This window comes from Pyrgilauda ruficollis, unplaced genomic scaffold (assembly GCF_017590135.1).
Source record: "Pyrgilauda ruficollis isolate IOZ18807 unplaced genomic scaffold, ASM1759013v1 scaffold18, whole genome shotgun sequence".
Lineage (NCBI taxonomy): Eukaryota > Metazoa > Chordata > Aves > Passeriformes > Passeridae > Pyrgilauda > Pyrgilauda ruficollis.
The window spans coordinates 1347188-1374990 of record NW_024516984.1 but is presented as its reverse complement, the minus strand read 5'-3'; the positions used below and the strand labels follow the sequence as shown (position 1 = coordinate 1374990).

At 38.5% G+C, this 27803-nt stretch overlaps 1 protein-coding gene across 5 annotated transcripts in view; it reads right to left on the bottom strand.

The window, feature by feature from the left end:
* RUNX1T1 (RUNX1 partner transcriptional co-repressor 1) overlaps positions 1 to 27803 on the bottom strand; it is a 113904-nt gene that overhangs the window by 74100 nt on the left and 12001 nt on the right. For 2 of the 5 annotated variants that reach the window (XR_005954859.1, XM_041464385.1), the window contains exon 2: positions 19840 to 20012. The exons of 2 other annotated variants lie outside the window; for them this stretch is intronic. Coding sequence is in view for 1 of the 3 variants with exons in the window: in XM_041464385.1 (XP_041320319.1) it covers positions 19840 to 19927 (88 nt within the window). In the remaining 2 variants the exon portion in view is untranslated. Of the gene's footprint in view, positions 1 to 15251; positions 15325 to 19839; positions 20013 to 27803 lie in introns of those variants that run through there. One more of the 5 variants, XM_041464387.1, reaches the window with a different exon arrangement.

The window sequence follows — 27803 nt, the reverse complement described above, 5'->3', positions numbered from 1 at the left end:
GGCTCTATGCTCCATTTTACACCACACACATTTCTGGGAACAAAAAGTAAGCCTACACTTGTGAAGAGACCAACATGTCTACATATGCACTGGGCTTCCTCTGAGATTACCTACCAGATCCAACTGTGTGAACAACTCAAGACACAGAAATGCTTCAACTCCGAAAAGATATTGGTGTGATCTCAGCACTGGGCTGCTTAACCCTATCAGTACCCTATCATGCACAGATGCAGCTTGACATGATCAGGAAACTTTACAGTTGTAACAGTGATACACCTGGAAATGAGGAGAGTTAGAAGAACAGCACTTTGGATTTGGAAGGCAGCTACTGCTTCAAGTTCACAAGTTGTTTCGTGACCTGGAAGCGAAATACCAGGTTTCAGCTGATTTTTTGTAGTATTATCCTTGATGTACACACTTGAAAGAAACAAGGATGAAGCAAACAAACCAGAAAACAGGTAGAAGCATTTGTGTGAGTCCTGAAAAGGACCAGGTATCATGTCCTCTACTCTTAAATGTATCAATTTCTCTGTATGGACTTTAAACTGGTGTGTCACATCATTTCATTTTATGCAAAATTCAAGTTGTCTTTTCAAATCATATATACACAAATCAGATTGCATATATACAGATCACATTGATTTGCAAGCTGTAATGATCATGCCTTATATATGTGAGTGTGGAGTCCAAAATCTTCAAATCAAGATGGGATTGTTGCTAAACACCCTGGTGCTAAACACCAAGGAAGTACCTGTCCTGAGAAACCAACTCGGTTGTTCTTCTCTAGCTAAGGGCCTGAGCTATAAAGCTTTCAATGTTCACTGGAAAAGAGTGTTTGGGACCCTGATGAAACTTTATTTTTTTAATATATATATACACACACACACACATGTATATACATATATGTGTATATATGTATATGTGTATATATATATATATATTTTTTTTTTTCATTCCTGCATCATGGTCTGCATTCCCTGATGTATTAGTTACTTTCCATGCATGCGTAGCATGAGGCAGTTCACAGCCCCATGGGTTGAAAATAAGAGGAATAATGTTATGCAGACTTTGGAATTTATTACTACCATAAAAGACGAAGAAACTTTAATACTGTGAAAAGCAAGTCATCACATGTCACCTCCCAACCCTATCATACATATCTGAAGAACCCAGTGACCCACGGTTCTCTTAGGGAAAGAGCTTTTCACTTGTGGCTGAATCCTGAAGATAAAATCATTATGTAGGATGATTGGAATAATGATGCAAAGTTAACACTCAGACCTAAGTATTTCCAGACACATTTTCCCTATTTGGCAGGAAACTTGTTTTGTAATACACAGAGTCCTCCTAATATAACAGCACAGCAACTGCAACTTAGAACAGAAAAGTCGGTTAATGGACTGTTAGGACACTTTTGCTGTGTAACACCATTTAGATGCATATATTTAAAAAACAGGTGGATAATTCAAATGTTCAGTTACTAGGACACTAACAGTTATGTCCATGGCAATTTTGTTTCTGTTCTTTAAACAAATCATCACTTGCAAGCACTAATGTTAAAACCAGAAAGCCACTCTAGTACACAGTGGCTATAAATGCCAAATCAATTTTCAGCAGATAATAAAGTCCATGTTTTACAATCAGCAATACACTGTTTTACTACCCAAAATGTAAGCTAATAATATATAGCTCTGCTAAATGGAAAATGCAGATATGCTGTTAAGAAATGGGCTGGCTGTGAGATGATGGATCATTTCTGCCGGGACCTTCTTAAAGCTATGTGCAAATGTTTTGAAAATATCACATGATGTGGCCATGTGTTAAAAATTACAGCCAGTTAAGTTCTCTGCTAAGAAAAATATGTGGGCAATTTATGAAATGCACTCCAGGATGGAGATATCTTAAGTAAAACCAGATTTTGAAAACAAACCCTTTTTTTTTTTTTGAAACATGAACTTAAAAAAAAAATAGTTGCAGCCACATCTGGAGAGCAGAAGTAAAGAAAGGGTGGTCTGACCTAATACCAGGCCATCTTCTGAAAGAGCAGCATTATTTCTGGGCTACAATGACTGTGATCACTGATTGTCCTTTTAAGGAAACCATGCTGAATACTGCCATGGGCAATAATAAAGCATTTTGTAGGCCAACATCTGTTCTTTGAAAGTACTATAAAATGACTGATAGATTTGTAATGTTTCATAAAAAAAAACCCGAAAAAAAAAAAAAAAAAAAAAAAAAAAAAAAAAAAAAAAAAAAAAAAAAAAAAAAGAAACCAACCACCACATTCACAGTAATCAGAGAAACTGGTGTACAGTATTAGATTTGAACACTGTTCCCCCAGGAACAATTACTTAGAGATAAACGCTTCCTAGAGTTCGCTACACAGAATGACAAAATGGTTAACTTGGTTACGGCAAGCTGCATGTTAACGGGATTATCTTTCTAGAGACTTTTCTCAGAGTTGCAGCAGTGCCTTCACAGAAGTCTGAATGGCTTTTACAGCGCTTCATTAGCCAGCCCGCTGCTGTCGCTTTGCCCTGACAGGAGAGCGGGGAGGTGAGTGCCCAGTCACAATTATAACAGTATGAGCAATTCGTCTTTGAAGGGCAATTTTAGTTTGTGTAATTGTTATCACCACACATAAACCAGAACCCGTCTTTATTACTTCCTATTCTTTCCCCAAAAGAAGGACCTCAGATGTCAGAATCACTAAAGGGATGGTCCTGAAATCAAGACTTCACACATACACAAAAGGCACTGACATAATATCAGCTTACATAAAAATACACATCCTTTTAATCTCCTGTACATAATGTGCTTACTTTTAAAATACAAAATCTGCCCCAGATGGCTAATAATGCCCATTTGAAAAAACACAACACCACAATATTAAAGGGCTAAAATATGCTGTGAACAGATTGAGAGGCAGTTCATCCTAGAGGAGAGTAAAAAAGTGCAGATGGGTGTCAAAAATAGCCAAGTGTCAGATCTGTTCAAGTATCTCCATTCTGGCACATGCTCCCAGTCACAGCTGTCAGTGTATTCTCTGTATCCAAGTGCAAGGTTTTCTAACACTCAGAGCTGACATTAAAACACACTTCTTGCTTGCTACTGCTTTAAGAGAATGCTGCAAATAAAAGATTTATTTAATGGTTAAGCTTAACGAGTATTGATAAGGGTATACATACTTGAGTGTGGCACATGCCATTTTGATTAAAGATGCATGAAATTTTAACCAGCAGGTAGATTAAGTAATTTAAATGCCAAAGGCTTAATAGGTTTTCAAAAACGTCCACTCTAGGCATTCCAACAGTTTGCCAATACACCGAATAATGCACACAAGGATCAAAACTGATAAGATTGTGTCATTTTAGTACATCTTAATACCTTGATAAAACACAGAAAGAGTAAAGCGCAGGAGAAGATGAGTTTCATACAAACATAAGGGCAACATCAGTGGATAAAAATTATGCACAATGCACAGTTTTTCTAATTAATGAATTACCACGGTATTTCTAATGAAGACCACATTCCCAGGAATGCAATGCATGCAAATCAAATTTGATGTTTAAAGGGTTAAATTGACCTTTCATAGTCCTCAGTTGTTATCTATGCAAATTAATTTGCCCATATTTCAGCCATATAAATCCTCTTAACCTTGTGCTTTGAGCAAACAGAGCCCACTTTCTCATTACAATCGCAGGATCAGCAAACATACCAGCAGTAGGGTATGACCGTATACGAAAATCCTAAAAGGAAAACATTCTTCCAACAACTGGCAATACCTACATGCAACTGTGGCTGCAGTAAACTGGCAGATACTGTTTCAAAACACCATCTGCGAGGTGTACAGACTCTGTGATCAAGCATAGCCTCTTCTGCCTGTCCTACCCAAATAATCCACAAGAACCAGCCAGCTGTAGGATCTCTAGCCCTGTCTTTTTTTTTATCCAGAACACAAGCTGTTATAATCAGGCACATGGCTTTCTCCAGTCCTTACCAAAGGGGGAAAAAACACAAACAAAACACTCCAAATTCAATCTATTCAGCCGTGGTCAAGCATCTCATAAAACCCCTCAGACAAATCACCCTGCATAGAAGCATTTTTATTGGCAATAACACTTATCAATAAGACAAGTTATTGTAAGATCCAAGGGTAATATTTTCCTGAGGAAACCGACCTATTATAACTCCCAGCTCCACAGCAATTCCTCTAATTCAGCAGGGTTTTTTTTTAAATTTTTTTTTTTTTTATTTTGGTGATTTGTCTGGTGACAGTGAAGGACTACGATTTTAGGACAAGGCTGGAATAATCTGTTTTATAAATCTCCCTCACTTCTCCAACATAAACAGCTTTTCACAGAGATAATTTCAGCTGATGGGTAAACGCTGTGAATGATCTCCAACGATCAAATGTTTGCAGATTCAAGGTGCAGCTAACAGTCATGAAAGCCAGCCCGAAGCTGTATTTCTCTTTGCTAAAAATGATCCCCCGTGCAGAGACCTGCACCCACAAAGCTGGTGACTTTCTGCTATTTCTATCGCTTTTCATTGAAACATCCAGTCCTGCTGTAAGTATCATCTCTAGCAGTTCACTTGCACAAATTCCCCTCCCCCAAACACACACACAACAGAATTAGCATCCGCGATCGCTCCGTACCCGTATCAGCTTGCAAATCACCCTCTATATTAAAAGAGAAAAGAAAAAAAGAGAGAGGGAAAATATACTATCAAAAAAACGATCAGCATTTCCTCATTTAGAACCGAAAGAGCTGCAATAATTTCGACTCACCAGGCATCCTTGGATAAAATATACCACACTGTAAATGGCTCTCTCCTAAAAGCAAGCTTATTTAGGGCTCAGTGCCTCCTGTTCTGGAATGAACAGAGAGAAGCGAGGAGGGCCATCAGAACTGGCTGTGGCAGCGTAGCTGGAGGCAGGATGCTGGGCGCGTGCGTTTGCCAGGCAAAGACAGATGGAGAGCTGACACTCTGTATTGCACTTGGAGCAGAAATGTGAATGATGACAGGAGCACATGTGGCCTTGAACCCAGCCCTGTCTCTTCAGGCAGAACAATGACAGGGATGTGTGTGCAAATTATCACAACCCCGGCTCCCCTCAGCTGACTCCTTTTACTCTACCTTTCACACCAAGTTCCAGATGACCAAAGAATAGAAACTAAAATGCAGAGTGATAAGCCAAACACTGAATTATTCATTTTTTCCTTAAAAGTTAACCCTTTCCTCTGCTGACAACAATTAAAGAAAAAGCATCACTTTGAATCAGCTCTCTTCCAAACGTGGAAAAAAAAATATTCTTTATTTTAACAGCCATAATTTTGCACTTTGTAAGACTACGTCTGTTTATTTAGCTGGAAATTCAAAACGTGCACAAGAATATACAAGAGAATTTCCCGCCCCCCCACTCCCCACCCCCTTCCCACACTTCTGTCATTATTATTCTCCTTTACTATAGGGAATGGAGTATCAAAATCACTCCCTCTCTCAGATCCACAGTAGTATGTGTAAAATAGACCACACTTAGAAAGGAGACCACTTACATTTTACTATGGTGCTTTTAACCCCCTGGGATCCTTCCATTGATATGTTCCAAACATTTGCAGCTTACTCTCCTTTACCTTGCATAGTGATCCATGGGGGATGAAAACAAAATCTTCCCTGTAAAGCTTTTTCAAAAGCTAAACAATCATGTCCTCCCAATTTCTGATTTTGTGAACCCCTTAAATGTTTATCCTTCACATGAATAAGGTATGCCTGGCTAGGTTCAATTCACTCTTCCCTATTAAGCTTTAATGGACACCATGATACATAAAACTACAAGTCTTTGTTATAGTGCTTTATCTAAAGCTGGCTATTTTCTTCTCAGCAGTCTCTCTTTAGTCCTTTGTAAAACATCTTTGCCTCTTAGAAGAAGCATAAGCTTGACTCGCATGCCTTCTGTAGCACACAGCTTTGCACAAAATTCTAGGCACAAGAAAAAATACCGTCCTTTTTAAAACTCTCCTCCCATTCAGCACTTACAAAGTGCTTTAGTAACGAGCCATTTCTCCAGCAACTAGCATGCAGGTCCTGGTTCTGACTTTGCCTTTGCATTATACATTCAAACCTTTATGGAAAGGCAACAATTCTTAGTCAGATCTTCCCAGTTTAAGGTCTGTCCTTGTGTACTTATTTATGCACCCCCCTGATTTTGCGTTATGCCATCTTCTGCCTCTATTATGAAGAAACAACTCTGCTTTTAGGCCTTCCTCTTCCTTCCTGTAGCTACCACAGAGCCTGATAAAGATCTGTTTAGGAAAAGGACACACATGCAAAATTAAGCAGAAAATAACAGTCCCTCCTGATGTCCAGACAGAACTCATTAATATTTCTCTTAAAGAAAACGAATCATTTAATTTACTGATATTTCTATAATATCTTTTTAACACAATCTAAGTGGCACCCTTAGGTTTCATTTAAATAGGAGAGAAATTCCAAACACAGAACTGGCAAATCCAAGACTATCAAGAAGAAAAGGAGCAGCTCCCCTGCCCCAATAAACAGCCCAGCACTAACAATCGAATGTGTCTACTACCTCAGGCAGGTATTTTCTTCGTCTTCATCAGACATCTATCATAATGAAGTTCTCTATAATGGATTTTTGAGTGTCAGAGAGCTGAAGAGAAACATGAAAACCAAAGCACGAAAACATTTTCCTGACTACTCTCATGAAAGGGGGAAAAGCAGAGGGGCAAAGAGAGAGAAGCAAGGGAAATGGAGACAAGTGAAGTCTGCACCAACAAGGCCTTTAAAGACTTTACTGTCCTTTTGGTTTTATTATTTGATGCACTATTTAAAACCAGTCAGTTAGTATTGTATTTGCTACGTTGTTTTTCTTTTGTAATGCTGTACTTGACATGAAAGGAAAAACATTTTCACAGTTGGAAATGCAACCTTTCATCAACATAGATGCAGCCTGAATCAGCTTCAGAGTAGAAAGTAACATGTCAACGCTATGATGCATTTTAATAAAACCGAACAATATTCACTCTTTAAAAGAAGGTCTTAATATCAGTACATTGTAAATCCACACACCATGGCTCACGAAATTGAACTTCCATATGCTGCGTGATTATGCATCTTTTTTCTGTGTGTAAAAAGCCTTTTTAAGCTGTTATCTGACTACAGTAATTGCCACTTAAATTGATCCACGTCAACAAAACCTGGATCCCTGGAGATTCTCACCTAGAAGTCTGCTCATGGAAGGGGCTAACAGAATGCCTGTGCATCTGAGACTACTTCAGCATTTTCTCAAGCAGCCAGCTGCATGAATAGTTTTCCCCTCTCATTATTTAATACACTGAGGCAGGCTGCAACCCATTTGGCAGTCCTCCCTGAAGAAGTATCTGTGGAAATTTATTTGCTTTCCCCACCCCCATTTCTAATGCAGTACCTAAAGATTGCAACACCTAAGGCTTGCCCTAGAAGTTTTTGCACCATGTCTAGAATTTTAGCAGACCAAGCAAAAGTGGACAGCCCATTCTGTAAAATGGTATTATTCTCCACCAAGAAAGGAAAGACACTGGTTTTAACACAGAACAGTTCTGCTGCATCACAAGAGTCAGAGTACTGCCAAAATGAACAGGATACAAAGAGAATGAAAAATCCACAAGACAATCCACAAGACGGTTTCTTTATGGTGCACATTACGTTACATCATCCTGGATGGGCACCAGCTCCTTCTTTGACCATCACTCAAAATCCTTCACAAAATAATTTTAAATCTTCCTCTAGGAGTCCTTAGTTTGAAAATGGGTAGAGGATGCAAACCAGTCTCCATAGTCTTGTATTTGAAGGGGAAGTAAAAAGATTTTTATGCAGTGGATGATATAAGGTAGCCAAGACATGGATCTGATGGAAAAGGGAAATTCCTAATGTCCATCATGTAAAAGTGCAGAGATTGCCTTTTCTGCAAACCCAGCTTAATAACAGGGACTGGAAGTCCACTGAAACACATCTGTAGTTAATGAAAGCTCTCTATTAACAGTGAAGGAAGAATTTAACTCAAAGCTTTTCTGTAGGACTTCTCAACTTCCCGCTCTACTTATAGCAGACTGTTGTGATACATTGTGACTTCACACAGTGGGTATTAAGTGAGTTAATTCAAAGGAGCTGAAACCTCATTGATCCTAATTGAAAGCAATACACCCAACCAAATAGTTTTCTACCCCATCTGCTCTGGCCTGCCACCAGCTATTCAATACAAGAGAATTAATAGTTTCAGATATTCTAACAGACCCAATAAAAGCACTCATTTAAGCAGGACTGCATTAACAAAGTGAAAAACCAAGGGCAAAATGGGTTCAAATGGAGCATTTTACTCCTAGTTGGCTTTAACAAAGCTGAATAATGCTTATTCTGACTTTTTATGTGCAAGACTTGATAAACTGAATGCGAAGGCACTCAATGATCAGTCAACGAGCATTGATGAATGGTCATTAGGACCCCCCCAATCTCAGGGAAGGCCATTCCACAAAGTGGCACACCAGCTTGAAAGGGCGGACTCACTAATGTCCAGATTTCCCCGCTTGCTTGTTCCACTTTCACTTTCAGACCACTGGCCACCAAATGAGGCTGACATATTGGAAAATAATCTTTTATGGGCGAGTGGTAAATAAAAATGGAGGCATTAGCGGGGCTTTCAAATTCAAATCTACTAGTTTTGTCAGCCCCAAAACGTTTTGATTTTCCACCCAGCTGGAAGCTATTAGTGTTTTCTTAAGGCATCCCACTGACAGGGCAAACCCACCTAATGTGTGAGCTGTGGAGCTGATGTGGGGGACAGGGGACAACCACTTCTGGATGCTTTCTTAACTTTGTTCAGTTGACTGTCCAACCACAGTACAAGTACAAGTAAAGGCAACACCTTCAGGAGAAGCTCAGTCATTTCTTGCTGCCCAAGTATCTCTGATTGCCTGGTGCAATGGCAGCCCACCTGAGCCTGTAATGGGACCCTCAGTGCAACTTTTTCCATTACACTGTACCTAGCCTCCCTTGGTTTTACTGCACTACCACAAAAGGCTCAATCTACTCAAGAAAGGCACTTTTCTATAAACTTCTAATTCTTTCCTTGAAATGGAATTTAAATATTCCAATAAGATATGGGCTTATCTGTTAACAGCAGCTCTTTATGCACGCAACACAAAACATTCGCCAGATAACATTAAACATTTCCCTAAGCATTTCCTTATTGGCAAGGCTTTCTGGACTTCTGAAAAAAGACAAATGAGACATTTAAAACATACACTGTTCTGTAAAACATAAACTAAGTGAGATTACCTACACAAATCAAACACTGAGCAGTTGAAAGGTAGTCACCAAGGTGGTAAGAAAATATTCTTCATTGTCTAAGACAAACTGTTCATGATGTTACCTCGAGTACTGGATTAAACTCACTGGAATTGAGAAAGCATTCATGGCTTTACAGTTAAGAAAACTCGTAAGTTATATCCATAATTCAACAATACTCCAGAAAGTATTTTAAATAATCTGTTAAGAAAAGGCAGCCTTGACAGTGCATTAAACTTAACAACCTAGACTGCCTATTGCTTTTTGATCAAAAAACCCCCCCAAAAATTAATTTTTGTTGAACACACAGAAATTCCAGTGACATTTTGGGTGCATTTCAGGTTTTAAAACAATGAAAATATGCATTTCAACCTAACATGAAAGAATAGTTCCGTAAAAAATTAACTGACTCACAGTGGGAGGACAACATTCATACCTTAAAGAACGCATGCGCTTTTGCTCTCTATATATGTTTTAGTAAAAACAGTCACATGGAAAAACTCACATATAAGTGTACCTGTCATGGGGTCTATTTCTTTCACTAGATCTAGGCTAAACAAGTTTTGCCTCACATTTTTATTAAATACTATATTTTCTAAAATGTGGGTAAATTAGAATTGACTGCTAATTTCTATCATCATTTGACTTCAAAGAAAATTACCACACCATCTGTGCATAGACACCACTCATGCACTTTAGAAAATTTGATATTGATTTGAAAATATTTCTGAAAGAAAAGACCAATGATGCTGTCTCACTAACAGAGAAAAAACACATTCAGTGTGACCTGGAGAGCCTGGAAGAGAATATCTGCTCCTGCTGAACTACAGCCATATTTTAAGATACAAAAAGAAGGGAAAAGGGAGGGGGCATGCAAGGAAGGGGGGCAATGAAGGAAAAAACTGTTTCAAGCTATCAGTTGCTTTTTGACTTGAAGCTCAGGGTGTTTGTTCATTTAACATGGGTAGGGAAACTCCTCCTGCTGTAGTATATTAACCCAAGTTTTGACCTCTAATCGATGTCTTTTCAATGTATAGGATCTTCATAATAAAGATAATGTAGAGCATTTTTGTGGGAAAGCGTATCTACCACTAGCCATAAATTTGAGCCTTGCATTTTTCTCTGTAACATGTCAATATTTGTGACACTAACTAAACATACTTTATTCATTTGACAAGGATTGTTACATTATATTGAAAACTTTTGTTTCAATGTCACCACCTCCCAGTTTTGACTGATGGCGAGTTAGTTTTGTTAAAATGCACAGGGTGATAGCGTATGCTCCAGTGAACTTTCCCTCCTCTCAGCACCAGAGACAAAAACCTGCAGCTCTGCTCTGTGCTGGCAGCCATCTGGCCAGCTTTCTCTCAATGCCTGCCCCATACCACACTGCAGGCAAAATTTCAGGGCTCTAGAGCTCTGTGGAGCTATTCATGACATACCAATTTCACATTTTCTGCTTGTATGCTTGCAACAATAAATGCTAATGAGGACTATGAATGACATTTTTAAAGACAATAAAAAGGTCTCCAAATCCCTTGCATATGGAGACACTATTTTCTAAACTTCACCTTCTGTTAGGGAGCCATTACACTCTAAAGGAAAAAAATAACCTAAGGAGAACAATGAGATGATCAAAGCATAACCAAGTCCTTAACAATTCCAAAGAAAACAATGTTTGCAAAGCTAGCTTAATGACAGACAGATTTTATGCTGATGTACAGCACTAACACTTAAGCATAGTAACTCTCTTTTTCAATAACACTGCTACTTCTCATCGAGGGGCTCAGAACTGGGGAGGGGGGGTCATAGCAAATCCTCCCTTTCACTGATCACATATAACTCTACAAGCCACAGACTTGGACTCAGCAATTACTAATCTCTAGATGAGTCCAAGAATACTCTAAATAAGCCCCAGAATAAACTGTAATTACTAATGGATTTGGAATGCTACACTTTCATAGACATCTCTGTGCTGACAAAGTGTGGCCAAGACAAATATCAAATTATACTTTCCACAAATCTGCCTATTGCAATGCCATTGCTAAGAGAAAGAAACGAGAAAAGGGAAAAGAGAAAAAAAAGAAGAAGAAGAAAGAAAGAAAGAAGAAAGAAAGAAAGAAAGAAAGAAAGAAAGAAAGAAAGAAAGTTGCCTTTACTCTGAGAAATGCCTTTTATATTAAAGACAAATTCCCGTTAGGAAGATTAAAAACACTTCCAGGAAAATCCACCAGGTGGAGCAAATACACAGCATTACAAAACATTTATTTATGCTCGTACTGCCATTTTCAACAGGGTGAAAATGGTTTATATGCAAATATTCTTACCTGTTGACCTCCCTTCTTCACCCTTTTGTCATATATTGATCAATTTGTATTTATTTACTACATTTATAATGGTACAAAAACTTTTTTCAAAGGGGCCTTCACACAAAGCTATTGTTCCTGATGAGCTCAATATGAATTTGCAAACCACAACAGTCATCAGAAATATAAGGGAAATTAAAGTATTGTATTTTTCAACATTTTTTTTCAACAATATAATGATATGGTTGTGCTAGTAAAACACACTGACCAGTTTTCAGAAAATAATGCTTATTCTCACATCAGTTAGCAAAATCTTTGCACTGGCCTCCACTGTAATGGGCTGGAAACCTGGCTATTCAGCATGTCTGGTTATGTTTTTATACACACAGTAGTGCCCATAGCATCACAGCACTGCCATTGGACAGCATCGTGGTGTTTACTATTAATGCTTTATTTTAGTATGACATCTGTCAACTACTGAGTAATTTCAAGAGGGCAAGTCAATGAGGACTGTAAATAAATGTTTCAGCATATCTAGGACAGCTAAGTATTATTTCTCCATTTAAATTATTTGCTTTCCAGAGCCAGGTGAGAAAGTCGCCTTAAAATCAAGTATTTTCTGTTTCCCTAATGGATCAGAGGCAGGAGGGGCAGATTTTTACATGAAGAGAACTAAGTCCAAACAGAACAGTGGTTCTTTTCTGGATGAGTTTTCTCACAGTTATAATAGGACAACCCACTGGCAGACCCTGTAATTGTTAAAATGCCAGGCAGTATTACGAAATGAACTGCTCTAATGCAGTTCAGCATCTGGAAACACAGCAGAATCAGTACACAAACTCATTCAACCCTTGATGATAGAAAGGCATTATCGTTTTTAAGTGACAAAAGGAAGGTGCTGATTTTAGTCAAATATTTTTCTTCCCATTGTTTCCTTAGTTGTACCTTCCATCCCATTTTTCTCTCACTTTTCTAATCACTGTCCTCTGTTTTGTCTCTGGCACCAAATCTACTCCTAAATTCATGACTCTGGGGCCACCTTCTCACTCTAGTACACATCTCCCTTCTCATACGACCTGCCTCTGCTCCAGCTGCCTTGGACAGTTATCCTCTCCCACCTCCACAAACCTTGACAGCTAAAAGAAGTTCCAGAATTACAAGGTGTGAGTAGCATTGTAAAATATTACCCTCAATTAGCACATAAATTGAATAGCAACAATCAGCACTCTAACACTGAGGGAAAAACACCTGTGCCAGTTAGGTTTCCATTACAAAACTAAGCTAGAATGGTATCCACTTAAAGTGCTATTGAAGGAGCACAAGCTCGCTGCAAGCACCACGTGTTGTCCTAATCTCTGTGCTTCTAGTCTGACCCAGATGAATCCCATCATAGCTAAGAAAAATTAAAATACAAAATCTTTGTTTCTTTAGGAACTGGGAGGATCTTTGAGGAACACAGGCCTCTAAATATAATTTCACTCTATCTAATGGTGTTGTACTCCACATGGTGCTTCATTGTAGCCATTCAGAAGAGAAGCAGAAAAATACAGAAGTGATTATGAAGTGGAATTTCATCCCAAGAGGAAATTACACCACTTTACACTAGAAGAATATCTGCAAAGAGAAGCAGTAAATGTTTGGGCATAATGCAAGATGCCAGTTTTAATAAAGCCCAAACCATCTTGGGAACTATTATGTGCAAGAACTTTCCTTAAGCAAGATTATCACAGCAGAGGCTTTTGGAGATGGCCAAGATAAATATTTTTTCAAAGAGAATGCTGATTTAAAACCATTATCACCAAGGAATTTTTGAGTGGCAACCCTGGTGTAAAGGCTGTTATTTTCAAAGAGGCTCTAGACACCCAATGGGTAGGAGGAAAGACAATGTGGTTGTTGTCACCACACATCCATGGAGAACTTTTCATTTAATGGACTGCTGGTTGAGGCAGGCAATAGTTGGCTAAAGGTCATGGACAGTTCACTGGATTATGAACTCTGGAAAAAAAAAAAAAGGCAACTAAAACACTAGAAAAGAGGGACACAACTTAGATAACCTGTAAAGGTTCAACTAACAGACAGTGCTTTCATAGAGACACATAATTTCCCTCATATATACAAACTCTGAGCATATGTAATGTTCCATTCAAGAACACGAGACTGACCGCAATGCATAAACCATCTTTTTTTTCATCTTACAAATACATTCAATGCTTATTTAAATTATGGCTTCTTTACAATGTGACAGGACAGACATTTAAAACTACATGTCTAAGTAATCCACTTTTACTTAAAGGCACCTTTACACCCGAGTAACCGAGGGAGTTCATACTGAAGAAAGGGGCCTGATTCTAAAGATGAAGGATTATTGTACATATTTAAGAGTTCATTAGATCACAATTATCAATCTGATAACACTGTTACAGCTCTTTTGTTGCACCATCTCCTGAAAATGCTTTTCAGATGGGGGATTAGTGGCACAATAGATGACAATGACTCTGGACCACCTGCACTGTAGCTGACTCCTGTCTGTGACAGCATATGCACACTGAAAGCTACCTTCCTCACTCAAGGGTCCCCAAAATCCTTACCTGCAATGTTTGCATGCAAGAAGAAAAGTATGCCTTTACATTTGTATTACAATTTTCCAATTAAAGATTAGCAGGGGAAATCGAACTGCTCAAAAGATTTCAATCTCGCGTACGAAGCACCCAAAATCTCTAGCACATTAATATGTATGCTGAGCCTGTGGGTATAACTCTACAGAATGGACCAAAAGCCTTCAGCATGAAAGGAAATGAAACTTTAGTTAATTTCCAGCTCTCCATCTCTCCTCCTGCAACCACAAGTATCTTTCTTGGACTAGCTTCTGCCCACAACAATAAAAGGCAATAGTCACATGCTACATTCATTTCTGCTGGAAGCCCTCATTAATTATGCTGCCTCCCTCTACTACTTGTACCCAGTGATTTTAAGTTCTGCCAGCACAACTATTAACACCACTATGTTATGAAGTACTGAGATTGTACAAATAAGTGTAATATTCTTCAGTCATCATTCAAACAAGAAGTCATACTTTAATTCTTCACACATACACATTAAAAAAGCCAAAACAAAACCAAACCAAAAACAAATAACAAAACAAAAGCAGACAAAAAACTAAATCAAACCAAAACAAAACCAAACAAATAAACAAACCCCAAAACAACCAAACACCTATCCAAGCCCTTTGCCCATGTAAACATACAGTATCTTTTAGCTATTGGGAGGAGCTTTACATCCTAAAGTAACACTATCCATCTGTGGACCCAATACTGAACACTGCCTGTGACCTCAGTAAGGAGGAAGGACTAAAACTGACCCTATCCCAACACTTTAAGATTCAACACCAGACTTTTAAACATCTAAGAAAATCACATGGATAATGAGAAAGGAAGCATTGATAGCTGCCATTACTGTTTTAATGGGCCAGAAACAAACACTAGCTTGGTTTGAATCCAAGGGACAAAGAAAAATAATGCTGCCAAGCATGCTTAAAATGACAAACTTAATATGCCAAGCATGATGATTATATAAATGAGAACTATGAAAAAAACATACCATTTTCAAAAGTTTAACTGTTGCATAGAACAAAATCCACCTCAAAAAATTTGTTCCTCAGAAGATTTGATTTCTGAAAATAAAAGAGATCAAGCAAGAGAAAAAAGAATCAAATAAATGAAAAATGACGCAAATTCAGAAGAAAAAGGGTTAATGTTTTGTTTCAGTCAGTGTTATACCAATGCCAGAATTACAAGGGAAAGACTAAAAAGAGCCAATTTTTTTTTCTTTATTATTATTATTCTTTAAAAGAAAAAAAATCATGCCTATCTGTCACAGGGTTGTCCGGGCTGGAAGAACCGGCAGGAACCTCAAATTCCTGACCAAACCCTCTTCCACACAATGCCTCCTGAATGGAAGGAACCGAGGCCCGGCAGAGATAGCCCCCTGTCAGGAACCAGCCCTGACGTTTGCGGACAGACGGGGCTGGCCTCGCAGGATGTCAGAGCAGCAAACTGCTGATCGAGATACTGGGTTTTCACACACTCCCAGCCTGGATGTTTTGCTCTTCAGGTAATTAAACAAGGAAACGGGGCTGATGTGTACGAGTCTGACCCCTGCGCCGCGGCTCCGCGGTTCTGCACATCAACTTCCGCACCAGCCGCCCCAAGCAGCGGCAGAGCCTTCTCCTGCTGCTCCTGCCTCCCCCGACACCAGGCTCTACAGCAAATCCTCCTGGAAATATCTGCTGCTATTCCCTCCCTCCCCCAACCCCAGTTTACGAAGGGCTACATTATTTGCTCTGTTCCACACACCTTGATTTCTCATTTAAAAAAAAAAAAAAAAGAAGGAAAAAAAAAAAGGGTACTTGGGTGTAGCTGTTCTTCAGCCTGCCATTCAAAATATTAAATTTACTGGGGGGAGGGGATGAACAGACAGAAAGATGAGGCAAGGGACTCCCAAATTAATGTTTAGTTTAAGGTCATTACTTAAAAAGATCCTAAAACATATTGCCAATTTGTCCAGCCAACAGCCAGACATGCACTTATTTAGAAATAAAATTATTCTGATTTAAGCATTATTGAATAGTCTCTGTCTTACAAGAGGACATAAATCATAGACCTAGGCATTAGAAAAATAGACCAGTGTTTTCTCTCTCTTTTTCCCCAAATTTCAGAAATGGGAAAGGGCAGGTGTTACCACCTATACTTGGCAGAAAACCCTACACAGGGCTGCTCTGTTACTGACCCAGTTTCTCGGCTCTTTAAAGGCTATTTAAACAAAAATTATTTTTAAAAAAGGTAACACATTCCTGCTTCTTTCTGAAAAATCCACAGAATAGAATATTGGCTGAAAAGAGAAGAGCCCAGAAGAAAGAGGAGTACAAAAGCATGCCTGCTTGTCTGTGTTCAACACAAAGAACATTAAATGAAAACAACTGGCATGCTGCCAAATTCCTATACAGGCAAAGAGATTCAAATAAATTGATTTCACGCATCACACTGACCTGGGATCAGTGAGCAGTGGTACAATACACTTGCTGCTCCATGTGGGGCAAAGCCCATTAATGTTATCAGAGACACATTACATTGAGGGGGAGCAGGGAGGGGGGGCACAGAGAGGGAACCCAAACTCTGCAAATTCAGGGGGAAAAAATCACTTTGAAAAAGCAACTTGAACTGGAGTACTTGGTTTCAGTTTACTAATAAATATATCATATTGCAAGAGCTTGTCCTCTGCTCACCTCAAAGGTTTCAAATACCATATTTTCAAATTAAAATAAATACTAATGTCAAACACACACATTGTCCTTACAGTCTACTTTTAACACAGTTGTTCTCAAACTCACTTATTCTCTGTAAATTTCCTCCCTTCCCCATCCGCTAGTATTTTATATAGATTATGGGTTATTTTCTTTGTACTTCAAAAGCTGGATTCTTGCCCAGGATTCTCTTACTGGCTCAGAAAGCAAGCTGGAGAAATCGGCCATGCTCTCAACTGGCCCAAATCAACCTGACCTAGAGAGAAAAATGCTTTATTTGCAAGGTAGCACCAAGCAGGGCACCAGTGTCCTTTGCAGGTCACCCATATATGCTCCCACATACCAGGGAGCTGTCTCCAAAGCAGTATTTCAAATTTCACTTTCTTACTAATGTGAAGTAACCCATATTTGCTGTGGAGTCTCTCCTTGTCATCCTGGCTTTGTTTTTCATTAAGCTCTCTCACACTCCAATCAAGAGCAATGCCAGCAAGCCACAGGTGTGCACCACATGAACAGATGAAATTCTGATTGGAAGTACAATTCACTGTCTATAATACAGTTGCATACTCTTTTGCATCTGTGGTATGTTTGAAGGGGACTTTATTATTTCCATTGTACTCCTTAAGATACACTGGTAAGCAAACAATTGTTTTGAAGATAAAAAAGGAAGCCAAGAGAAGATAACTTTGCAATAGCAAAACAAAGATGAGGATGCTTGAAAGGGGTCACATCAGCAGAAGTAGTCATTGCTACAAGAGGCCATTGCTTCAAGGAGGCAATAAACTCAAAACACCTTTTTTTTTGCATTTTACTCCATTTAGGCTCCAAATAGCAAGTGAAATCTTGGGCACAGTAAAGTCCATATTAAGCTCAGTGTTGGCTTCATCTCTAATTATTTAAAACTGAAATTTAAAACAAAAAATCATTGAAAATGTGGAGCTTCTTAGCCATTTAAGACTAAAATTTCTGAGCATGTCACAAATACATCCAGATGTAGACACCTCACCCAGTCACCTCAATTCAAGTAAATGTCAAAATGGGAATGGCCAAAGATCTAAGAACTGTTAACCACCACTGATCACTCTCTAAGAGCTACAAAGCAATTTTGAATTCTTCATTATCAAGGTGAAAACTATACAATATTGTTAACTCTGTAAGAGGCGTCACAGAGAGATGTGTTTATTTAGATATAAGGCTACAACTGATAGAACTGCACAGTGAAGGGAATCATCCAGTACACAGCAACCTCACCGTGGCAGAGATGTGCCTGCGCCCAGGCATTACAGAGAGCACAACCTGCACAAGAGTGAACAGGAGGGATAAGGTGCTGTTCCCTCCCTATTATGAACACTTCAGCAACCATCAGATCAGTTGGACTTTATAGAGATGATGTGAATTTTAGTCATATTAATTCCCTTTCTTTAAATTAATGGTATTAGAAAATAAGCCTTTTTCCCAAGTTGTAGGAAATTTCCATTATCTTGCACGTGCTCTGACAGCAATAAACCACAATAAACTTCCCATTAGTATGCCAGCACTGCATGCTTCAGGCATGACATCTTTACTTTTACATTTATTTATTTTTTAAATCCTTTATGAAGACCCATATGGCAAAAGAAACCAACCAACAGCCACCTGTATAGGGTACATTTGCGCTTTGAAAAACAAGACTGTAGATAGTAAAAAGAAGAAATTAGTCAGAAGCTATACACTGCTAAATAAGCAAAATCCAAACATAAGAAGGAACCCTGCGAAGATCAGAAACCCAGCAGATTCATTCTCTTCCAGTGCTGCCTGAGTACATGAAGGTCCCGCAAAAGCATTTATTTGTTTTAAACTGAGCTAGGAACTCAAGTTAGAATGCAACTTCATTTTTATTAGGATTTAATTTTTTTAAAGTATGGCCACACTGGTGCACAAAACCTCAGGCCTAGCCCTTGCCACAAGGTGACGTGCTGAGGCTCCCACTGGCTCTTTCAGGTGCTCTCCATCTCTCCACACCCCACAGGCAGAGCAGCATGGTGTCTCAGGTGGGAAAACAAGTAATATGATCAAGGCTGAGCTACCTTTAAAACTATCCAGGGCAAAGCCAAGAGTACTCAGGCACCATTCATCTTATTTTGGTACCATGCTCTAGCAAAGTTATGTCAGGCGATATGGTCCAACACTGAGAAAAAAAATTGTCCAAGTGTTGGAAAGCACTTAAAATCAGTTTAGCAGTTGCTTGCCATCCAGACACACACCATTTTAGAAGAAAAAATGTAGTTACAGTAAAGACAGGAATGACTGTCATAGGACATCTAGAAATTTTGTCCAGCAACAGCAGATTTACTTTTCTAATATGGTAAGAATCTTAGCACACAAGAAGCAGAAATATCCATTCTCATTATTATCTCAATCAAATTTTCCACAGATTCCCAGCATGTTGCAATGAGTTTACCAGAGGATTCCACTAAATTACAAAGAACCATTTTTCCAATTTACAACTGTCTCTTAACCAGGTTGCAAATACTATTCCGATTCAGAGTTCGAAAACTGAAAGTCACTATTTCCATAACCCAGCCTAGTAATATTGACGTGACACACAAAGAGCAACTATGTCATTAAAAACACAAAAATAACCCCAAAGTTAAAAATTTCACATATATGTATTTAAGATTTTAGAAAAGTCAAGACTGATGTGTTTTATTAGCATGGCAGTACTCTTTTCTCACTTGCATTAAACGAGGACAGCACCTTCATTGATTTAGGCAGACTCTTTGGAGCTAAACGGAAAGATTTCTTTTTTAATTACAGTTTACAAGGCAAGGTACAGTCATTATATACACACTAATAACTTCTAAAAGGTATTCACATTATAAAATCAAATATTTTTCTGTTCCTTACCTTGACAAAATTCAAAGTTCCCTTTTTTCCGGCAGTCACCTATCACTAAACTCAGTGCTCTCCAAGTGTTTCTTTTGACAGATATCATTCTCCACCAATCGCTCTGCTAATTTCCTCTTTCCTTTTCTGACTGGGACAGATACTATGTTCACCAGCCCAGAGATCAATCTTTTCTATTGACAACAACAAATGAAAAAAAAAAAAAAAAAAGCATATATCACAGCCAGTTTGAAGCACCACACCCCTTCATTTACTTGATAATAGTAGTCTTAAATAAAAAGGTAAGACAGAAATATTATTCTAAACCAAGTAACCACATTTTCTTAGCTAATATAGGTAGTACTTTAAAACTGTATTAATTCTTCAACAAAGGTATTTCATAATTCGCTCAGTTGCTCAGTTAGAACAGCTGATATACAGAAGGCAACAAATTAAGGGCAGCCTATATTCTACCCATCAATTAATTCTGTAAAAATGCTTGGGTTTAAATACATTCACATAATATAAAATATTACGTACTTTACCTGGTTCAACAGAAGCTCTAGAGAACCATTTATTAAATCAAAATGTTTACTAAAAATAGAGATCTTCCAATTTACACATCACTAATACTAAATTGGATTTGTAAGTTGTAACAGCAAACACATTTAAAGAAAGGCAGATCAAAAAGCTACTGATACATTTACAAATCATCTTCCCACTTTTGAAAAGGCAATTTCTCTCCCACTCCAACACCTAAAAAACCTGTTTATTTGGGTTACACAAATACTCTGCCATTTGTATAAGTCTGTATCACAGTGTTGTCAGTTTTTCCAAGGCATTAATATGCTTTTCAGGGGTTCATAATTATGTGAAGACAGAAAGTTTTTTCAGAGCCAAGCACACACAGTTACGTACATGCTTCAATCTGCAATGACTGTTCAAGTATTTTGGGACATCAAGTTAAGCATGCACAAGGATCCGGCCGCAGCTCATGCACCTAACCCAGAATCCAGCCTCAACCCTCTCCTGCACAAGATCTTTCTGCAAAAAAATTCATTGCTCAAGGGCATGTGCAAAAGATCACATTTGTGTTTGTGCTAGAAATTGCAATCTTTCCCACAAACAAGCACCCTTCTCAAAGCAAAACAAACCTTCCCAAGTTAAAATTAAGGTTACAGAACAAAGGAGTTCACCAAAGCCCTTTCTTTCTTTCCAGCAGTCGTGGTCGGGCATTTCCCCACAGTCCTAAGAGAAGCCAAAATTCCACTGATTTCAGTGAAAACAAGTGGTAAGAACTGCAGGACTCTACCCAGAATTTGGCAACTGTGGAGCTCTCAAAGTGACACAACTGCCTCCGGCATTTGGAAAATAACCTCCAAAATGTGGTTAGGACTCCACAACTTGGGTACAATAACTACTTTAATAAAATTATTTTTATTTTGTATGTAATTCTATAGTTGTCACAATGTTTGTACATAGGCAATAAATTTACCTTTCAGTTGTGCCCCTAGCATGAATTGTGTACTTTTCAATTGCCCAGATTTTTGCGTAACACTTTAAATTTCCATAAATGCATACAGCATTCTCTGAATTATTGTTATTGTTTGATCTGATTTTTATGGTCATAAAACCATAAACCCTACCAAAACTGAAAAATTCTCCACTGACCAAGTGGCCCTATTAATTTCACTGAGATTGTTTAAACATTAAGTTTTCTACCAAGTGACAATAGCACAGTCTGGCTGAAATACTGCCTTATAGTGGAATACATCATATTTTGGATTCAGAGTTACACATTTGTAAAGATATATTCATGTTTTGCTAACCTTTTCTAATTTGGCTACTAGAAACAATTATAGTCAAATATGTTTAACTATGTAATATATAAAAATTCAGTATTTCGGCCGAATAGCATACTCATTTTCCATAGCTGGTAAAAGATTCTAAACATCTTACTGTAAAAAAGTTCTTATTTAAAAAAAAAAATCTGTCATCCACTTTACAATGAAGACATCAATTTGCTACTCTTCCTTTGTTTTGGGCGCATGTTCATTTTTTCTGTTTGCCACATTTTCCAAAGTGATGGATGCATTTTGCTATACCCATTCTACACTAATCTCCTTCTTTAAATGTATTTTTGCTTCCTGAATTGCAAACTGCTGCTGTTGTTCGAATGTACATGCAAAACTGTCTAATGTCTGAACTTCAGTGAAAGCAGAATGCCTCAAACAATTTGTAGTCTTACATGAGTGTTATAAAAAAGGATCAACATGTTGTATTACCATGGAAATTCTGAAAAACATACTTTCCCAAACAAATATTACTTTTTCTCAATGGTATGAAGTAATGAAAACCACATGTGTAAATCTGCGATCCGTGCAGTAGTTCAAGCTGCAGCTAATAGAAAATACAGAGAGTGAACTCTGCCATATAAAGGATTCTTGTTACAGAAATATAATGTGAAAACCAGATGCAGACAGAAAACCTTAATCACAGATGGGAATGTAATCACTGGCATACAGAACACTTTTTTGATCAATCTCAACCATATGAGAAATGTATTTATTTTCTAAGGAATGCAATAACTCTAGAGAGTCTTCTATTTGAATTCAGTTAACCTCATATTCACAGTGCTTTTATCTTATATGTGTAGAGAAAGGGGATATAACCTGAGCCAAGACTTTTAGAAGAGCCATTGGCCCTGGCAAATCATGCTTGTATCAGCTTATCTTTCAAGGAATTAATAGGATGTAAAGACTACAAATATCAGGATCAACCTCAAATGAAATGAACCATTATTGTACTTCCTCGTTACTGCCAGAAATCCCTTCATCACCTAAGCACTTCCCCAGTTAAATCTTCCCTTTAATATGCGGTTCTTCAAAAATACAATGCTAAGAGCAAGCACACTGTCACACTGAAGTTTTGTGAATCAGAACTGGAGATGTACAGCAAAGAATCTCTCTCTATAAAAGCTGAAGAGTCATCAGTTCAAAAACAAGTTTACCTGGGGCTTCCTCCTAACTGCTGGAAGTCCCTCCACCCACACAGCCCCCGGGGGTTAGCAGGAAACAAAGGAGCACAGAGCTGGGCAGCTATCCAGCTACATCAAGTGTCTAAACTGCCTTCTACCAACTGTACCAAGGCAGGACCACGTTACTCCTTGGTGAAAAGTCGGTTTTCACTGCTGGTGACATTACTATTACAGTAGTAGTAAATGCATCATATAAAATAGGGACTGATATCTCAAACTGCAATATATCTTAAAATAAAAAAAAATAAAAAAAAAAAAAGAACAACATGCAAAACCAAAAGCCCCAACCTGTACTCGGAAATAAAACTTAAGAAAGAAAAGGCATTCAGAGATGAGGCCTCCAGGGTGATGGGTACCAGCAGCGGCAGTTTTATTTCCCGGCAGCCCCCGATCCCTATTGCACGCACCTCCTGGATGTACCCAGTCTACCCAAGAATACACAGCACTGCCTGACTGTCACAGTTCACAACTGAGCTTATTAAGGTAACCTAAAGTTTGTATATTTATTTTAATAGCATAATTAAGTAACACAAACCACAATGATTTGGTAACTGTTACACTGAGGCTGAGAGGGAATGACAGAAACCCTTTAACAGGCACAGGGTAAGCAGATTCTCTCTCTCTGCTAGAGCCCCCAAGTCCATTTGCCATCATCTCATTTTCGGTGCCTGCAGTAAGAGGACACAGTCACTTCAGTACCCTATCACAAGGCTCCCAGAAATAAGACATCACAGGTGTCCATCAGACTAACTCTGCTGAAGTACTTGTAAAGATGCTTTCTTAATTGAATGCCTGTAATGCTAGGTAAATTTTGAAGTCTGCTACTTGGTTTTTTCCTCCCATGTTAACAACTACCAAATAATTTGATAAAAAACTGATTCCACCAGTGCAACAAAGCAGTTTTAAAAGCATCTTGTCTCTTCTGAGACTTAACTTTAAATTTCTGAGACTGCAGCCCTAATAAATATCGCAGAAGTCAACATTTAACACAAAAGTAATGTGGGATGGATATGCTTGTCTTATTTCTAAACAAGCATGCCTAGATTAATGATAAACTTTGGCCAGATACCTATTTTCATTTGTATGTTTTTCATATAGCATCATCATCATGTGTGTGTGTAGAGTGCTAAAAATGGAATGAAATCTTCCAGCTGAAAACAGTTCCACGTGACAAAACAGAGAGGGATCCTGAAAACTCCTGCTTCATGTCATGTGCGAGTGTGTGCGCCTGTGTCTGTTGTTTTTTTCCTCTCATCTAATTTCATCTGCGAGAGACTGTCCCTAGAGGACAAGACAAGAGAGAACCAATTATATCCAGCAGTTGGTTTCTCCAAAATGAAGGCATCTGTTCCATGCCAACAACTTCCACACGGAAGAAAAACAGAACTTTGAAGGCATCTGCGTTCATGGTTGACAGTTGCAGATCTTAGGGTCTACTGTAATTGCCCAGCTGCAAACATGATTTGGTTGCTGCTGTTGTCAGCTGATCTCCTTGCACTGAAAAGAAGGGAGCTTAAATAGCAAATAGCTGGATAAAAATCAGATATTCTTCCACAATACTGACACCTTTTCCCTTCTGAAGGAGGTATTTTTCCTGGTACAATGCATTTGATGGAAGTAAATTGCAAAATGGTTCTTAAACTAACATTTTACAAAATATTCTACTTTAAAATGCTATTCTTTAAATAATGTACCAGTCCAAGCACAATGTGTTCATTATCTGCTAGCATTTCAGGCTGGTATTTTCTAAAAGTGATTCAGAAACCAGTGTGATTCACCAAGCACATAATCCTGCAGCCCACCTTATTTAGTCAAGTAGTCTCAGTAATATCAAGAGTACACCTGAAGAGAAGCTCAGAGTTTTCACCCCAAATGCATATGGCAAATAAATAACTAGTATATTTATTGCTTAACTCACATCACTTCCTACGTGAGTGAATAATTTCCAAAAGACACTTTATAGAAACATTACCGGTAATTCAAAATCTGGCTTACAGCACTGGGTGCTACATTTGCAGTGAGATACTCAGCAATGCTGTACACCTTCACTGCTAAAAAAATCAAGCAAGCTCTTAAAAAGAAGCTCATATAAAGTAGCAAGACCCTAAATGATTTTCCAAAGCACAGGACTCAGTGCCATTTAGAGATCCATGACTACTGATGGTGCAGTTGTAACAAAGACAATTAAAACTGGCCTAAGCAGAAAATACAGTGGCATTCTCCATCCTCGATTCACCAGATAAAAGTGGATCATAGTTTCCAGAAATATTTCATGCACCTCTTGAATTTTTGAAGTTTGCTTACCTAGGACTTTTTATGAATATCTTGAAAGAAGGAAAACAGTATATGATAGGGAAATCCTTTTTTTTTTTTTTTTTTTTTTTTTAAAATATAATTCTTTGTTATTCTGCTGGATTCCAGCTGCAATCCCAAACATACTCTGCAGCAATAGCATTCTGACCTCCCAGCCAGGTAGCCACTCAGCTTAAAAAGGACAGTAAGGATTCGCAGACAGACTCCCTTGCTTGGCACATACCTCAAATTATTATGAATGCCTGAAGTAGTGAACCTGGGGGGACACAGTAGGCCTGACACTTCCTGACCACTTCTAAATTCCCTCCAGGAAGGACAAGAGTTGGGAGTGAGGACAATTAACAAAGCCACCTGTTTCCTGTGACCTCCTAAGGGGCAGACATGACCACTGATGACTTGCTCCGGCAATGTCACTGAGGTCCTGCCCATCCTTCTCTTCCCAGAGAAGCCATGGAATAATAAAAACAATCCTGTCCAATAATAGCTCTGTAAGAGGTAGTGAAATTTAGGCCTGGACTTAAAAACAAATGAACAAACAAACAAACAAAAAAAGAAAATTAACATCAGAAGGTTGTCACCCAGGTGAAGAGGGTGGGACCAATAAATCCCAGAATGTGGAAGGAAAATTACACATTGATTCCCCCCTTCTAACTACTAAAGCTGGTATTTACTGTAGCTGTGAACTTCTCTGGAAGAAGTCTGTAGCAGGCTTAAACACAATTTAAAACAGATCTTGGGATACACAAGTTGAGAATCCTGGCCCAATGGACTCAATAAAAATCTGCAAGCATTATTATGGAAGGAATAGGCTTTTTCTCTCCTTTATATGGAAGTCTTGTCAGTAAGTCTGTGATTTACAATTCAAAAAGAATGCCCTTGCTTTACACTGTGACCTGATCTAGTCCATTTTATTAGGAAGAGATCTAGTCCTAAGTCTCAGAACCAACTTTAAAAAAGTATTGTCAAGATCACAGACATGAGATGGGAGCACAGAAATCCTGAAGGTCCAGCTCCTCAAACTGGCATTTTAACTAAAGAAACACTGTCTTCAGTGAGAACTAGGTATGGGAGTACCATGTAAGATCCCATGGTATCTTACTGAGCTCCAGTACTTAATTCAATGTTTGCAAGCTCTGCTGAACCATGGAGTTGCATTAATTTACCGTGGTGCACATGAAATGTGCACAACATTCAGAAACTACCTTGGGCTATTCAGTTCCATAGGATGGTTTCCTTGTCCACCTGTAGCATGCTCTAATACAGGTTGCAGCCTGCTTTTCCAGCATTAAGTGGTTTGCCATCAAGCTTTAAAATAATAAATAGTAGAGTCACGAAACAGGTTTTGCTTAATGGTTCCTGGAACCCAGTGACTTCACTCACTAAAACACTTCCTATAACATTACCCTTAAATACTTTTAGCAATGTCACCATTAAAATAAAATAAAAAATCATCCTGGCAGTACCATCCATTGACAGCACACCCATAGGTGCCATTATTCCCACATTTGTTGGCAGCTTTTTCTGGCACCATTATGCTTTAATGGCTCTGGCAACAAACCCCACCTGGATTTCACTGGAAGCGCTCCTTTGGAGCACTCTTCCCAAATATCCTTTGCAGCATTCTGTCTCCTCTGTTGCACCCTAATCATTCCATTTTATGGCAATAGCCTCACCCTCTCACTGTCACAGCCTGAGCTGGTCTTGGGGAGTTCACTTCCTGAACTTGTCTAATGCATGTGTGATTCAATGTTAGGATGCATTATCCAAGAAGATTTCAGGACAGTATCTTAGCTGCTCAGGATAGATGTTCACTCACATCCCAGCTTTAAAATTCTTTTTACTACATCCCAGTAGCACAACGTGACCAAACCAATGGGACAGTAAAGCACAGGCACAAAACCCTATATAATCTGACGCTTCATCAGACAGAGAGTTTGTTAAACCTTGTGACTCCCAGAAAGCACACACAGCCTTAGTCAACATGCTACACAACCTGTCATGGTGACATTCACAACTAACATTCTGATACTGCCATTACCAAAGTAAAAGAAGAAAAAAACTGAAAAGGCATTCCAAAAAACAAGCAATTGTGGGGGGGAAGTGGTGATTTTTGGGGGCTGAATTGTTAGTCTTTTTTTTTTTTTTTCCAAGGTATTTAAAATGACACCTGGGTCACAACCAAAAGGGGCACCTGTGGAGTCATTAGAAATCAAAAAATGTAGACGGCAGACCAAATAAAAGACACTACAAAAGAAAAAAGCTAGGGGTAATTCCTACTACTGATGCAAACTACATATTAACGTCCAACATGGCAGACACACATAAGCCTCCTAGAGCTCCAAAGGTAACTACAGCCCAGTACAATTTGTAATGGTCATACAACCATCGCCTCAAATGCTTGTCTAAACTGCTGGGCTTTACTCTCTGTAGCAACTTGGCTCTCCATAAATGATACCTATTTTATTACACACCACTGCCTGCCACCATGTGCATATTAATTCCACTCCACTAGGTGGAGTCTTCTGTCTTTCCAGACTGCAACCTAATTTCCAAAAGAACCTATTATCTATCCTCCGTGAACCTTGCACATTTACTTTACTATAAGCACCAGAGTATACCTGTCTTGATAAACATA